We start from the raw sequence: 15,341 nt of genomic DNA on the forward strand, positions 1-15,341 counted from the left end.
TTTGCTAAATTTACCTACGAAATCTCACTAGATTACTGCCCGTATTCGGTTTGTATCGTGTCTACAACGCGGAGTAACAGAGTAAGGATATAGTATAAGAGGTTTCAGCTGCTCTTCCCGCTAAAACCAAATTACGTGATTGGAAAATGTGGCGCCGCCACTCAAAGCAGCTGGAATTACTGATAACAAGAACGAATCAAATCATTCGAGTGAGTTTAATAGGATCAGCCAATGATATAATTAGCTACTGGCAGTAGCAGATGATATAATTAGTTACGACTGTAGTCAGTAGTGTCGCCGGTATCATTTTCGTTGCATTGTGGGAACGATTTGAATTTCAATTAGGTATATAGGAAGTGTTGCATTACTGTGATCAGTCGTTGATTAACACGCATAGTCTTCTGCTAGTAATCTACACGAAGGTGGTGTTTCTACGTAAATTCTTTCTTGAGATTTATTTTTTTATTTTTTATTTTCGACAATTGTATTGCATTATTATGGATACTCTTCATTTTACTTCAGCAAGCCTTCGTAACTTGTATTCTTACTTTTTTCTTTCTTTTTTAGAGTGATAACATTAGAACAATTATAAAGGCTAAGGGTATTAAGTACCCAAACCTTCCTGGAAGCACATATTCAACTTTTACAGTTGATCCTGATAGATATGTCATTTCATTGGTATCTGCAATGCGTAAGTACATATGACAAATGTTTCTTTATATATAAATAGTGATTGCGCATTCATAATTCACAATATTTTTATTTTACATGAACATTCTTAAAAAATCTTCCTAATTGATTCAATAAACATAATTCGTTTTAATTTTTAAAATTCTATTTATAATACAAAAAGACGTCAGTCTGTGAGTAATGCTAATTCCTAATAGTATAGGGAGTAATAGTATAGAAAAATGCTAACAGGGGTCACTATCTGTGTTACTTGTCTGCCTGTTAGCAGTAGATATTCCACAAAGACTTCCATTTCTATAATAATTACCTGAATCTAAAAGAAGAATTTTGGTTGGAGGGGATATTGGTTTCAACGAACAAGGTATTCTTAAATTTATGTTGAGTACTTCTTTTATTATAAACAAGTATAAGATCACTTAACTAATATTAATTTTTACTATATTTACCTGTTAATGTTCTATTTTGGATTTACAGTTGTAGATGTGATTTGCCATTATTTCTTTCTATAACTAACTACTTCTATGTCCTATGGAACCCGGAAGTACAATGCTGCGTTCATAAAAGCTCTCCTTTGACTTTTGTCCTTAGACAACTGGGTCCAGTTTTTATTTTGTATTCCTATTTCTGCGAGATCCGTCTTAATATTTTCCCCATCTGCGCCTAGGTCTTCCTAATGGTTGTTTTCCAATTGGTCTTCCAGTTAAAACTTTGAAAGCTTTCCTACTTTTTTCAATTCTGGCTACATGGCTTGCCACCTGAGCCTCTTAGGCTTGATGACCCTAACAATATTTGGTAAACGATATAAATTATGCAGTTCCTCGTTATGAATTTTCCACCATTCCTCACTTCCGCTTCTCTTGGGTCCGAATATTCATCTCAGGATCTTGTTCTGAAATGCTTTCAATTGACGTTCTTCCCTCAGAGTAAGCGACCATATTTTGGAACCATACAGCACAACAGGCATTATAATCGTTATATATATTTTAAGCTTCAAATTCCTCGAGTTTTCTTTCTATACCTGTTTTAATGGATGTTTTGCACAACCTAATTAATGGAATCCTTAATAATAGCTCTTTTCATTTTGTTGTGTTCTGTTTTTTTTTTTTTTTTTTTTTCATCTTGAAATCTTCTTTCAGTTGATATTTCAGAACAAATTTTCTTTATGACTGAATGAATGAATTCTAAATGTAATCCGGATAATTGGGGAAACCATTTAAAAGATGTAGGATAAAAAATTCTCTAAAACTAATTTTGTTTAATACATAGGTAGGCCCAGTGGCGTATTTAAGGGGGATTCCGGGCCTGATCCCCCCGAAATTGTATTTTCTATATTAAAATAAATGAAATAGCTTGCAGAATTTTCACATTTCCAGGAATTCCAGGAATAAAGTTAGCAAAGCCTCCCCCCGAAACAAAATTGTAAATAAGCCACTGGGTAGGCCTAAGGTATGTTGGAAATAAGTTCATTGTAGCTACAAACTATTTTTAAAATAGAAATATATAGAAAATTATAATTAGATATACATTTTAATGTTAGTTTAAATGGAAACTTTAAGAAAATTATAATTTTACGAACGAGCACTTTTACGTTCGCATTTCAGTAAGATGTTTTAATGTATTTTTATTTCCGGATATTTGGCGATCTGGATGACTGAATAATTGGAGTTATACTGTATAAAGAAGAAAAATATTTTTTTTTTCAGAATATACATATTTTTGTATATTTTTCTTGCAATCTTTTATTATATAGTAAAAATTTCTCCGCCAGGTTTCATGAATGTATTTGGTGCCATTTTTACATATATCTGAATATGACTTTTTTTATCGAGTTCTGGTTTACATATTTTACTGACACGGGCGAGTTGAACTTAGTATTTGTAACATTGGAAGCAATAACAGCTTCTGTAAATTTATTTGCCATATAAATAGATTTTTTCCTTAACTTTAAAGTAGTAAAAACTTTTCGCTAATTTCTTGCTTTCCATTTTTATGTCAGATCCTTCGCCTGATTGGGTTGTAGGTGTCTCTCGACTACCATTGTGTCAGAGAGATTGCACTTGGGCCGAAAACAAAACAGTTGATCTTTATCCATGGGACGTTGGAACGAAAAATGGTATAACATACAATGTAAGTAACTTAAAGTCATATTTTAGTTAAGTTTTTTTAAATAGATTGTAAAACTTAATCTCTTTTATTCAAAATTTGCCTTGAACAAAATTGAAAGCTATAATTGATTACAGTGTTTATTCAGGTAAAAGGGAGATCAAATTGGAATCTAGCTTTTAAAGTTGGAACTAGCTTTTTGACTTACAAGCTTTTCAATTCAAGGTAAACATACTCAGGTTTGAACGAGTTACAGAATTCATTTTTGTACTTAAGAAGAGACTGATACAAATTATAAGAGAGTAAGGTAAAAATGGAATCAATTCAAACTGGATTAGCTAAAATAAGAAATATTTTGTATTAGAGCACTTTGATATTCAAAATATGAACCAGAGATGGAGACAGAGTTAGAGGGTCGTGGGTCAACATAACGTGATCCACTGGGACCCGCCACCCACCGTGACCCACTGACCCATTTTGACCCACCGACTCACTCTGCTCAGTGCATTGCAAACAGCATCCTCTGAACACTGGTGAATTTGTCTACGATTTACTTTCAAGCCTCCATTTTCCTTTCTTTTTCATTTATTTCTATTTGCTTACCTGATATGAGTATACCTAAGCAAAAAAAAAAAAAAAAAATCAGACAACTTTTGGATATTGATATTTGTAATTGTAATAGTAGCAATAGGACTTACTACTTGGCTTTCGAGACAGTCGAATTTTACGATTTTTTTTTTTTTTTTTTTTTTTACGCTAGCCTACTTTACTTTCATTTGAGACTTTCAAATTTCATCCTATTTTCCACTGAAATACATCTGTAATTCAACAAGGAAATAATTATATATGATAATTAAAATGAAATTCATCATAATATGGTCCATGACAAACACTTTACCATATTATATCGTGACGGTTACATTCACCGGTATTGTAACAGAACGGTATTTGAGCGATTGACCGTAGAAATTTAAACTCCAATTGATAATAATTTCACAACCTTGTTTTATTACATGTGTAAACTCTTCATTCGGTTGAGAGGAGGGCGTGGATTCATGGGTTAGAGTTAATGACGAAGCGTTTTGGTGGGTGGTCGGTTGAAGTAGGTCACGGTGGGTCAGAGTGTGTAATGGTCGGTGGTGGGTCGTGGGTCAAGTTTTCATTGACTCACGCCATTTCTGATATGAACATCTTACTTATTTGGACGAATTTTGGGAATTTCACCACGAAAATTTGAGATGAAATTTTATAACTTTTTAAGAACCGTCGGGTATAAGTGAATAAAAATTAGCACAAAAAGCACTTCTTATTTCAGACAAAATATATGTGATTCATTTGAACAAATTCAATATGGAGAAAGTATACAAAGGAGGCGCTAAAGAATGCGCGTAGTAAATGTAAAGGAATTTTTGATACTGAAGCCTCTCTCAAGAAATACATATAGACTAAATGTATTTTCTTCTAATTTTTCATCTACTTTTACTATCAAACGATCTCTTACATAATTATTACTTCGTATCTTCATAAAAACTAATTAATTGTTAAAATAGACTTCTGATATATCCTATATTGCAAATATATCCAATTTGAACACATGCAGTTTAATTGTTATAATCTTATTTGGGTCTTTTATAACCTAAAATGCAAAAATTGTAATAAACAAAATTAGTATTTCATAAACTTATATCTATCGGACAATAAAATTACAATATTTCTAGTGGCATTTAGAAATGTAATTTAGTTGTTTGTCCTGATTATGAATTCAAATCTGCCGAGAAGTTAATCTTTAGACCAACTAAAATATAATGGAATGCACAAAATCTTTAAATTTTACTACCAAAGACTTGATGTACGAGTAACTGTCTGCGGAAACTGGAGAAAAATTTAGAATGGAGTTAGTGAACGGAGCAGTATTACAAGTTAGGTTCTACATACAAGTTACCAATTAAATGAAATTATCTGAATTTAGCTACTTTCAACATTATATTATTAAATTAATAAATATATTTGAAAATAAAATGTTTTGTGCCTATGTTTCCTCCGTTAACAAAATATTTAATAAAAGATCAAAATTAAACTGAAGCAGCAAACTTATATTAATAACTTTGTGATACAGGGTTTCGATAACGTATCACTGCCGTCATCAGATATATTGTCTCTGATGTGCATATGTGCATGATGATAAAAGCAATGATACATTGCCGAAATTAACTCAAGGTTCTCAATATAATATATATTTTTTTTTTACTTTCGCCCCCCCCCCCCCCCCCGCTTAAGCTAAGTTAGTTTCAGAGCCAGGATGAGTGATATACAAACATAACATTTGTACCTAGGTATTTATAGATTAAGACAGGGATTATCTTAGTTTTTCATCAATTTTTATCTCTATTATTTCTTTAAATTTTCTGTTTTTCTTGTCACTAACTTGCCACTTTTTTCATGATGATTATTGTTAGTAAGTCCTATTACAAATGCAATAATATATGTATACTTTTTTAAAAAATAATTTTGTAGGCTTCCAAGAACAAAGGCGATGAGACAATTCCAAGAGGCAATATTCGATTAATAACATCTAACTTTCCAAATGATCCTAGATCGCCGTTCTATGATCCATCTGGCATCGAAATGAAACCTATAGCTAGGCTTCATTTAACACTGAAACAACTGTACAATGAAAACTGCAAAAATGTAGGAGAAGATGATACTTTCAAAGGTAAGAATTTTGTGATACATAATACGTACATAAGCTACACGAACTTATAATGGTCCACAGCTTAGTTTTTAACCATATAAATTTACCGCTTTAAGGTAACAGGTTTGTCTTCAGTAGATAGCAATATATTCTTTGTATCATACTTGGAGAAAGCATTTCATTAAGTGCTACTGTATTTCCTGTCATTATATTGCTCTGTCTTGGTGATACTCAGTAGCGTAGCCAGGATGTGTGTTTGGGGGGAGGGCAAGTGCTGTTATAGGTACACATAGAAAAATTACAAACAAAAAAATATTTAAACATAAAAATATATAAAAAATTACAAACATCAAAGTACCAAAGTACATTGTCGGACCTCTTTGGGGGGGCCCGGCCCCTCTGGGCCCCCCTTCCCTACGCCACTGGTGATACTACCCTGTCTGGATTCCGCATTCTGCCGGATTCAATGGTTAAAAAAAAACTGCAGAATTGAACTTAGGTCATCACATATGAATAAAATCCAGAACACGGAAACAGTGATGCCAACCTAGAACCTTATAAAATTCCTCTTGAAAGGCAGAAATTTCCATTTTGCTCTTAAATTTCCCACGCGTTATATAATTGGAAAATTTTTCAATGTGTATAAAATATGAAAATTGAAACTTCTATACGTTACTTACTTTTTTTCAATGAATTGAGTGAATTGTTCGTAAATTCCGATCTTCTAAATTCCTAATAAGTATTTTCCTTAATTAAAAGACACTGTTGAAATTGTTGACGAAAACAAGCACATTTTGTTGTCAGAATTTAGTACCTTCATCACGCTTTTGTGCCATAATGCTGTACTGAACGTAATGATAATAGTTAAACTTCATTATCTATTTATTTCGGATGGGACGTTTTAGAAATTAGCTGTTTCTCGTGTGGTAATTTACCGTATTCTGTTCATGACTTTTTTAAAACTCCAGAGTATAATTTATGTTTCTTGTTGCTAGTTTTTCAGACTCACAAGCTCCGGCATAAATCACTTTACATTAACATCTTTAAAATATCAAAATTTGACAATTACCACTGATTTCAGAGATCAGACTGCAAAGCCATCGTCATGTTCTTGTTTACTTGTCAACGCTGCTCTTTCTCAATCCAAGGTTTCCTGCCTGCTCCTTGTTCTCTCCGTATTGTTTACTGTAAAAGGAAGCAACAAACTGTGACTTCACAGAGCATTCAGTAGGAAATGACTGTAAGAGATTGTGTCGATACTTTTATCTCATCCTGTATCCGGCATTTTGTGACGAGATAATTTAAGTCCATCTATGACAGTGCACGCTGATTAATAAAAGGTATAAACAATTATTTCGCTTATAGCGATAAAATGTTAATTTTTATCTATGTGACTTATCTCAAGAGCCGCCTCTGAACGCAAGTAATTCTCCAATTATCTTGTAATGTTAGTTCAATACAAAAAAAATTCTATTCAAGCACCGGAATCGAATCCGGAACCACATGCACAAACAGTACTTCACATGTAGACTTATCTCCTCTATAAAAGTAGTTAATTAAAGCTTACAATACTGGCAACGTCTGTTGCAATGTCAGATGCTAATTAAATTATTTGCTCTCTAAAAGTAATATTATGTCTTATAGGAGCATGTGCTGTCACTCAGTGGAGTGAATGGAGTTCATGTTCCGTGATCTGTGGAGAAGGAAATAGGACTAGAACTCGAAATTTCGTAGATGAAGTGAAAGCTCAGATGGGAGGATGCCCCAGGAGTCTCCTAATGAGTAAGGATAAATGTGTGGCCAATCTTCCCAGTTGCAGGTTTGTATTCATAATAACAACACAAATTACACTGAAATAATGGGACAAAAGTAAATATATACATACGATAAAATTAAGATAAAGTATTTAAATTAATATTTCATCTTTGTCTATGAACACAGTACTACCACCCTAACATGATGTGTAGTAATATTAACCATGCTAACTTCTCAGATAATACGTGACGTTCTATTTATTACCGGAGCTAGCTATCTAAGATATCTTTATATTTTCAGCCCATTGTTTTATATGGGGATTTACTTTTCTATTTTCGCTCAAATAAACGGGAATTTTATGTTTTTTTTTTCCTTCCAGTCTAATTAAATGTTTCTTGCACTTTCAAAATGGATCTGTTTTAAAGTTAATGGGCGGTATTCAGAGAGAAAGCTTTAATCAAACGTTAGTCACGCGATTAGTTATTGTCGTATTAGCCCCGTGCTAAGGAGAATGTACGTTTTGATATTCAGAGTCTACTTGGAGTTCAGCTAATAAGTTGATTTAGATATAATTAACTATTATAACCCCAATATATCGGGTAAGAAAAATAAATAACAAGTACGGAAATCCAGATATGCGCTGAGTACGAGGTGCTATCCAAAATATTCGGGACTGCTGCTGCCATCTGGTGAAAAATGTACTTTTGGACTAATGACCACCATCACCCTCGAAGTAGTTCCCTTCCGCACGAAGACACCGGTCCCAGTGATTCTACCATTGGCCAAACGTATCCTGGAAGTCCTGTTCTTTGAGGGTGTTTAGTGCCGCCAGCGATGCTTCTTGAATCCTCTCAAGTGTGTCGAACCGATGGCCTTTCAACTTGCTTTTCAGTGTTGAGAATAGCGCGGTCACAGGGTGCCAAATACGGCGAGTACGGTGGGTGGGGTACAACTATCATGTTGTTTTTTACCAAAAAGTTCATGGTGAGCAAGGAGGTGCGACACGATGCATGTCCAATTCAACAGTCAAAATTGGTTGGCATGTCCCGTAACCAATTCCCACTTCATCAGCAAGGTCGTGAATGGTTCGACGTCGATCCTCACGAACCAATTGTTGAAGTTTGGCAACAATGTCTGGCGTTGTGCAGCTAACGGGCCTTGATTGTGGGCATCGTCTTCGATGTCTGTACGGCCGGCCGTGAACTGAGCATGCCACTCAAACACACGCGTACGGCTCATGCTGTGTTCCCCAAACACTTGTTGAATCATTGCAATAACGGTCGAAATATCAGTTTAAAAGCAACTTGCTAATACCAAATTTGAAAACACTCACTAAGTTATTAAAATAACTGAATTGTTTCCTCTACTCCTGTTGGAGTGTAGCAAGCACTATTGACAATTACCCATTGCATTTGTTTTCCACCTATCAGATTTACATACCAGGGAAGCAAGAAAGTTCGTGCGCTTTTATACTATGGAAGAAAACTGTCAATTACAGGGTTTTAACGGTTTGTTTATTCGGCAAAATAGCCTCCATTTGCTTCTACAACCTTCTCCCAGCGCTCAACAAGCTTGTAAATGCCAGTTTTGTAGAATATTTGTTCCCGAGACTCGGAAAACTCAGCAACTGCATTTTTGACGTCTTGTTCAGTCTTGAACTGCCTGCCACGCATAAAGTTGTCTATGGCCAAGAATAAATGGCAATCCGAAGGGGCAACATCTGGGGAGTAGGGAGGATGAGATACAAGCTCCCAACCAAGTTCTGAGATTACTTCCAGCGCCTGTTTTGCGGTGTGAGGGCGCGCGTTGTCCTGGTTATAGAGCACACCTCTTTTGTTCACTAGTGCTGGCTGTTTCTGGGTCAGTTTAGTGGCTACCGTTCTCAGTTGTGATGAGTACACATCTTTGGTAATTGTCTTACCACGTTCCAAGAATTCGTAGTGCACGATACCGTTTGTAGTCCACCAAACACAGAGCAAAACCTTGTGTTGATGGATGTTCGGTTTTGCAGTTAAAGGCTTCGGATCATTCGGTGATAGCCAATGGTATGACCGTTTTTTATTGTCATACACGACCCACTTCTCGTCACAAGTTATTATACGGTCCAAAATTGGACAGATTTTGTGTCTCGTCAACAAAAATGAACAGATATTCAGTCTTAGAACTTGGCTCATAGCGGTCAGCTCGTGAGAGACCCACTGACCCAGTTTTCAGGTCTTCCCCAACCGATGCAGACTTACCCGAATAATTTTCCTGCTTACCTCGAATCGGTGAGCAAGTTCCTCACATGTTTGACTGGAATAATCTTCAATAGAGGCCTTCAGGTGGTCCATATCCACTGATTTAGGCCTCCCAGAGTGAGGCTTATCTTGAAAGGTCTCGTCACCAGTTGAAAAGGTCTGGAACCATTTTTGTGCTGTAAATTTACTTATTACACCCTCTTTGAGCGCAACACATATTTTTCTAGCTGCTTCTGCACCATTTGTCCCCAATTTAAACTCGTAAAGCAAACAAGCTCTAAAAACTTCATTTGACACTGACATGATCACGAGCGATTTTTACACACTACACTGACAAATGCGTTGTTATGTTCACCGTGGCTGATGCGTCAATGAATAAGCTTTCCCAAACAGTCAAAACTTTCATGCTACGGGGACAGATGTCGCCGCAGCAGCCAAATGGAAGCGGGAGTGGTTAAAAAGCGCACGAACTTTCTTGCTTCCCTGGTATTTAGCACCTACACACACAACGGAGAGGAACCTACCACTGAATTTAGCCAGAAATGATATGTACCTAAAATGCCTATACGATATTAACACATTTTACTTAGACATTTGCAATATTAATTTATGTAAATATTTCTGGAAACTGGTTTTCCACCCTAGTGGATCACTGATATTACAAGGGAAATTTGAAAACTTCTTGGAACGAAGTACAAATCATCTCTTAGGAATTATTATTATTTTTGTAGCATAATTTCTCTTCATAGTATTTCCATTGGTTCATCTCAAATGATAGTTTTCATCCTATGACTGGAGTAAGGTTCCTCCATGCTAGCAAAATCTAGCACTTATGCTTTAAGCTCTTTATCTGGCAGAAATCAATGTCCACTCTTACTCTAACAATGTTAAAGAGTATGATGTATGGTCGTGGCCGTATTTCACTTTTGGAGAACAATGTAGATATAGGATCAATTCGGTATACTTAGGACTAGACAATCCATGCACTGTTCCTATAAACAGCTAACACCAATCTTCTTGCTATTATTTCTTCACCTTTATTTCTTTATTGGAAGTACACGCAATTCATCTAGAAATCTCCACATATCTTCTCATACCTGCGAATACACATTTTTTTTTTTCACTTCTAAAACTCTATCTCACAACTCTTCTCTAATCATATTCACATAGAGTTACTCGTTGTTACTCGTCGTCATCGTATCCAATTCTCAGTTCAATTTACGCCTGACACTACGGTAATATTCACACCCAGCATCCATTATTATTATTATTATTATTATTATTATTATTATTATTATTATTATTATTATTATTATTATTATTATTATTATTATTATTATTATTATTATTATTTAAGTTTGGTAAGAGATTAAAGTTCCATGGAGCCAAATTAAGTGAAAAAGAAAAGTATGGCAGTAAATCATACTCCATTGATTTTTATCATTGAATGCCATACGCATGGAGTCTTGATTTTGATGACTTTTTCCTTTAATTAACTTGGCCTATTTTATCCCTTTGTTTGGTCCGAAAATTCTAATATAATACTGTAGTATTAAATGCAAGATTGTCACGAAACAGATACCATAATACCCTCATTCTACTTCAAACAAATGGCCATCATAGCATTTGAAGAATTGTGATGTTTTATTGTTAAGTTATTAAGTTTCTGATTGGTAGAAGTTTAATCGTATTTCATAACATATTGTCGAATAAAATCTCAGTTGGGTTTCTCTGGAGATCCTTGATCAAATAATTGCACTCTGATTCGTTTTTGACCATTGTTAATAGTCAGGTATCAGGTGAGAAATTTCCAAAACTCTTACATTAGAACAAAGAAACGTGGTTTATGGAAAGCTAAAGTTATTAAACTTGAAGATAACATTCAAAACAAATTATGAAGAAAGACATCAACGGGGTTAAGAAAGATTATCAACCTCGTGGATATGTACTACAGAAAGCGGACCGTACAGTTCTCATGAACAGGATAGTATTTTGAAAGGTGGTCAAAGCTCCACAGCAAGCTAGGCAGGAAAAGAGAACCGCGGAGCTCCATAGAAGTTGGGTGATTTGTGGTAAGGAATATCCTAAAGCTCTACTGCAAGCAGAGAGAGTTTAGAATCTCGCAAAGCTGCACAGTAGGTATATGACTTTTTCAAATTGAAAAGCCTGGGGTGGCAAACAATGAACATTTGGCTGCAAACCTCGAAAATGTCTTTGATTTTGTTTAATTGTGAAAAAAGCTCCCGCACCTACATTGATGCTGTTTTAGCATTAGAAGAAAATTCGCCTACTTACACAGTCTGCATTTGGCACTGAATATTCTATACAGTACATTAGTAAAATGGTTTTAAATTTGTGAATTACTGCTAATGAACTTGCTGTTGAAATATTTGTCACTTTTGCAAGTGTTGTGATGCTCTTGCATCACTTTCACAGCTCGTTTGGCCACCATATTTGAGCGAGGCACATCCAGCATAGAACGTTCTTTTACCCAGTAAGCGGAAAAACACTTTAAAGCTTTAGCACACTTTAGGTCGGAGATAGCAGCATGCAATACATTGTATATGTCCTCTGTATAGTGTTGAATCGAAAACCATACCTTTGTCCATCTAGTTGCGATGAAGTCACAAGTACGTTGTAGCTGATCTCTCCATTTTGGAAGGAGAAAAAAGGCAACCATACATAGATTGCACGTGACTTCCATCTATCATTGTTGAGGAAGGTAGCTTCTGCCAGTTCTCCTCAGGCCACTTGAAGGTAGAAATTATATCCTTCACGAAGCTCAAATAGAAAGCGAAATTCATTTCTCCATTCTGGGTTTTCACGTGGCGGTACCTTTCCTGTACCAGAATAGTTTACTTGTAAATCCTGATATCCAGCCAAAACATCTTCAATGAATTGATAGTTGAAGCTGGATGACCTTGATTTTATTGGGAATACTGAATACATCCAGTGTCGCAGAACCAGGTCAAGAATATGATGCTGACACCCTATAAACTGAGGCTCATCGAAACACATTTGTTTAAAATGTCTCTGGAATATAACAACACCACCACTTTTGTGCCCTATATTCAATGCCGTGGTGTCAGAAATGATCATTTTAATATTCATCCATGCATTATACTCATCCAACAAGGTTTGCAGTAAGATATAGATGTTCTCGGCGGATCTGCTTTCACAAACCAAAACTCCAAGGCGAAGACTTCTTTCACAATTCTGCACTTGATAATCTTTTCTTCCTATTCTGGTCCCATCAAAATGCAAGCAGAATTTCTGTTCACCGAAAATTTCTTTATGTCGGTTCTTTATTGTTTCAGCTTCCTTGATCACTCGACGCAAAATCCCCGATTGTGAAGGTGTGGGTACATTTATTTCTTCCTCAGCCAAATTCTGAAGAACTTTCGCTGTTTATCTTGTAAACAGATAGTTTTGACACGAGTTTGGATGCAGATTTTGTTGCTTGATACTAACGTTTCATAAGGGGAAGCTCTTCTGAAAAGAGTCACTGCTGACCTTACGTTCTTGAGTATCACTGATACTCACACGTTGCACTTGGCTTGTACACTCACCAATTGAACTACTTCGCCTTTTTGAAGGATGGATCGTTGATATAGAGGCAACTTTCGCGGTACTGTATCCGACTCGGCCACCAGATTCAAGTTGTTTTCTATACAATTCTTTGTCTTCAGTGCAAAGCCAGTTTCCTTTTTCTTTTGTAATATCGAAGACACTAGTGAGAAATTTTTCAAATACCTCATTCCTCCTTTTTCTATATTTTACGAACAACTGTATCAGTTTGGCAACTTTTGCTGAAATTTGCTGCATAATAGGGAAAAGAAAATTCAGCTTTTCCCAAAGTCTACACAGTTCTTAAGAGATTATCTTTATTCTATCCGACTGCCCTTTCAGTTCATCGTACAACCCCAAATATCTACCAACTATGTCTCTGTTTGTAGGCATTTTACACATTTCACTCACGTTCGTTTTCATTTCTGGTATGCTGGGACGGCGTTTTCAACATGTTGCTAAATTCTGTGTTCACTTTTTTCCAGCTGATTCAACTGCTGATTTTGATCTTTTGGTTTTGAATGACATTTTTTTATTTAAAAATAGAAGAGATCGCAATTAGAAAGATAATGGAGGGAAGCACTGTTGCAAATACATATAAAAGCAAAGAATACTAAAGTTTTATCACCGGCAAATCAACCTACTAGGCTCGTAACACCAATAATACTGATTTGCAAAAGTGTTTAATGTGAATAGTATAAATACAAATTTGGAAAATAGCTTGTATCTATGTTGCTTTCTTATAACTTACAACAAAACACAATGTTTTATTTACATAGGAATCCTTGAATTTCTGCGTGCCTGATGGGTTGATGTGCAGACAAAGATCTGTAAATTTTGTTTGTAAATATACGATAAATAGATTACGTTACCACAATTTATATTATACCAATGTCTATTAAACCTTTCCTAGATGCCAGACTTCTTTTCATTATAATGTTTTGCGAATCAAAAATTCTTATCATATATAGTTTCTTTTAACTTGCCTCGCATATGACAATAGATTAGGTGCGGGACGTTTTTCCTACCCCGAACGAAAATAACACAAGAGAACTAACGTATAGGCAAAAGTTCATTAAATACAATATCAGGAAAATTAAAATTTTGTAAAAAGTTAAAAAGTCATATCCTTACTGCACAGCAAGCAAGTTGGGAAAGGAGAACCTCGGAGCTCCACAGCAAGCTAAGTGGTTTGTGTTAAAAAATCTCCCAAGGCCCATTGCAAGCTAAAAGAGGGATTAAGTTCCCAGAACAGCTCCACAGTAATCTAAATGGAAAGGAGGCCTCAGAACTTCATTGCAAGTTAAGAGGCTTGGATTAGGTTAAGGTTCTCTCAAAGCTCTACTGCAAGCTAGGAGAGGGGACTTGACCAGCCAAAGATTGACTGATGCCCGTTGTGTTGATCCTCTGAATTTTATAGCTGTTCCTAGTGTGGCAGTGGCGCTGGTATTACTCCTCCATCACATGATTAGTGGTGTCGCTGGTGTCCTGTCGTCTGCTTCTTGTAGTAGCTTGTAGTAAAATACATGTGGTGTTGTTTACAAATAAAAGCACGTGTTAATGTTTACAAATAGAACCATGTGCGGAATATTACAATACAAAGTCAAAATTTTTAGAATATTATAGAAATAATAGGTAAAAAGATGGAATAGAATATCAATTTCATTTATATACAAGGACTGTCCAAAGAGTAACAGACATTTTGAAATAAAAAGTAACAGAATGAACAAACCAATTTGAATTATATACATTTGAAAGGTACACTCTTAAGCTATTGTTTCCCATAATCGCCGTACAAATTAAGGCACTTACCATACCATGGCACAATTTTTCAATACCGTCGCTTTAGAAATTGCCGCCTGCGATTTCAACCATTGGCTTACACATGGCATGCAGTTTGGCGTCAGTATCAAAGCTTTGTGTAGTGAGCCACATCTTCATCGGTGGGAAAAGACGTAGTCGTAGGGCGCCAAATCCAGGCTGTATGGTGTCTGATCGATCACCTCCCATCCAAAACCATCTAAGAGTTCTCGAGTACGCTTTGCCGTGTAAAACATACTTGCTTCGGCCGAACAATATACTTTCTTCGGCCAACACAAGCCGATTGATTTCAATTGGCTTGTTTTTTTTTTTTTTTTTTTTTTTTTTTGCCAACAAAAACCTAATCACAGAACGCACCTCACAAGAGGCGGGATTTTCTATTGAGCGTTGCACAGTAAGAGCGTCACAGTCCTCACGTATCACAGCTGCATGCGTACTAAGTGTGGCAACGTGACACCAAGATGATGACTCTA

General features: G+C 35.7%; 1 protein-coding gene across 1 annotated transcript in view; it reads left to right on the forward strand.

Moving 5' to 3' along the window:
- LOC145681021 (spondin-1-like) overlaps positions 1-15,341 on the forward strand; it is a 121,792-nt gene that overhangs the window by 83,925 nt on the left and 22,526 nt on the right. Inside the window, exons 6-9 of the mRNA XM_081752311.1 lie at positions 568-691; positions 2,687-2,817; positions 5,308-5,506; positions 7,130-7,304. Of these exons, the coding sequence (XP_081608437.1) occupies positions 568-691; positions 2,687-2,817; positions 5,308-5,506; positions 7,130-7,304 (629 nt within the window). The remainder of the gene's footprint in view (positions 1-567; positions 692-2,686; positions 2,818-5,307; positions 5,507-7,129; positions 7,305-15,341) is intronic.

Source organism: Thermobia domestica, chromosome 3, assembly GCF_964235325.1.
Source record: "Thermobia domestica chromosome 3, izTheDome1.hap1.1, whole genome shotgun sequence".
NCBI lineage: Eukaryota > Metazoa > Arthropoda > Insecta > Zygentoma > Lepismatidae > Thermobia > Thermobia domestica.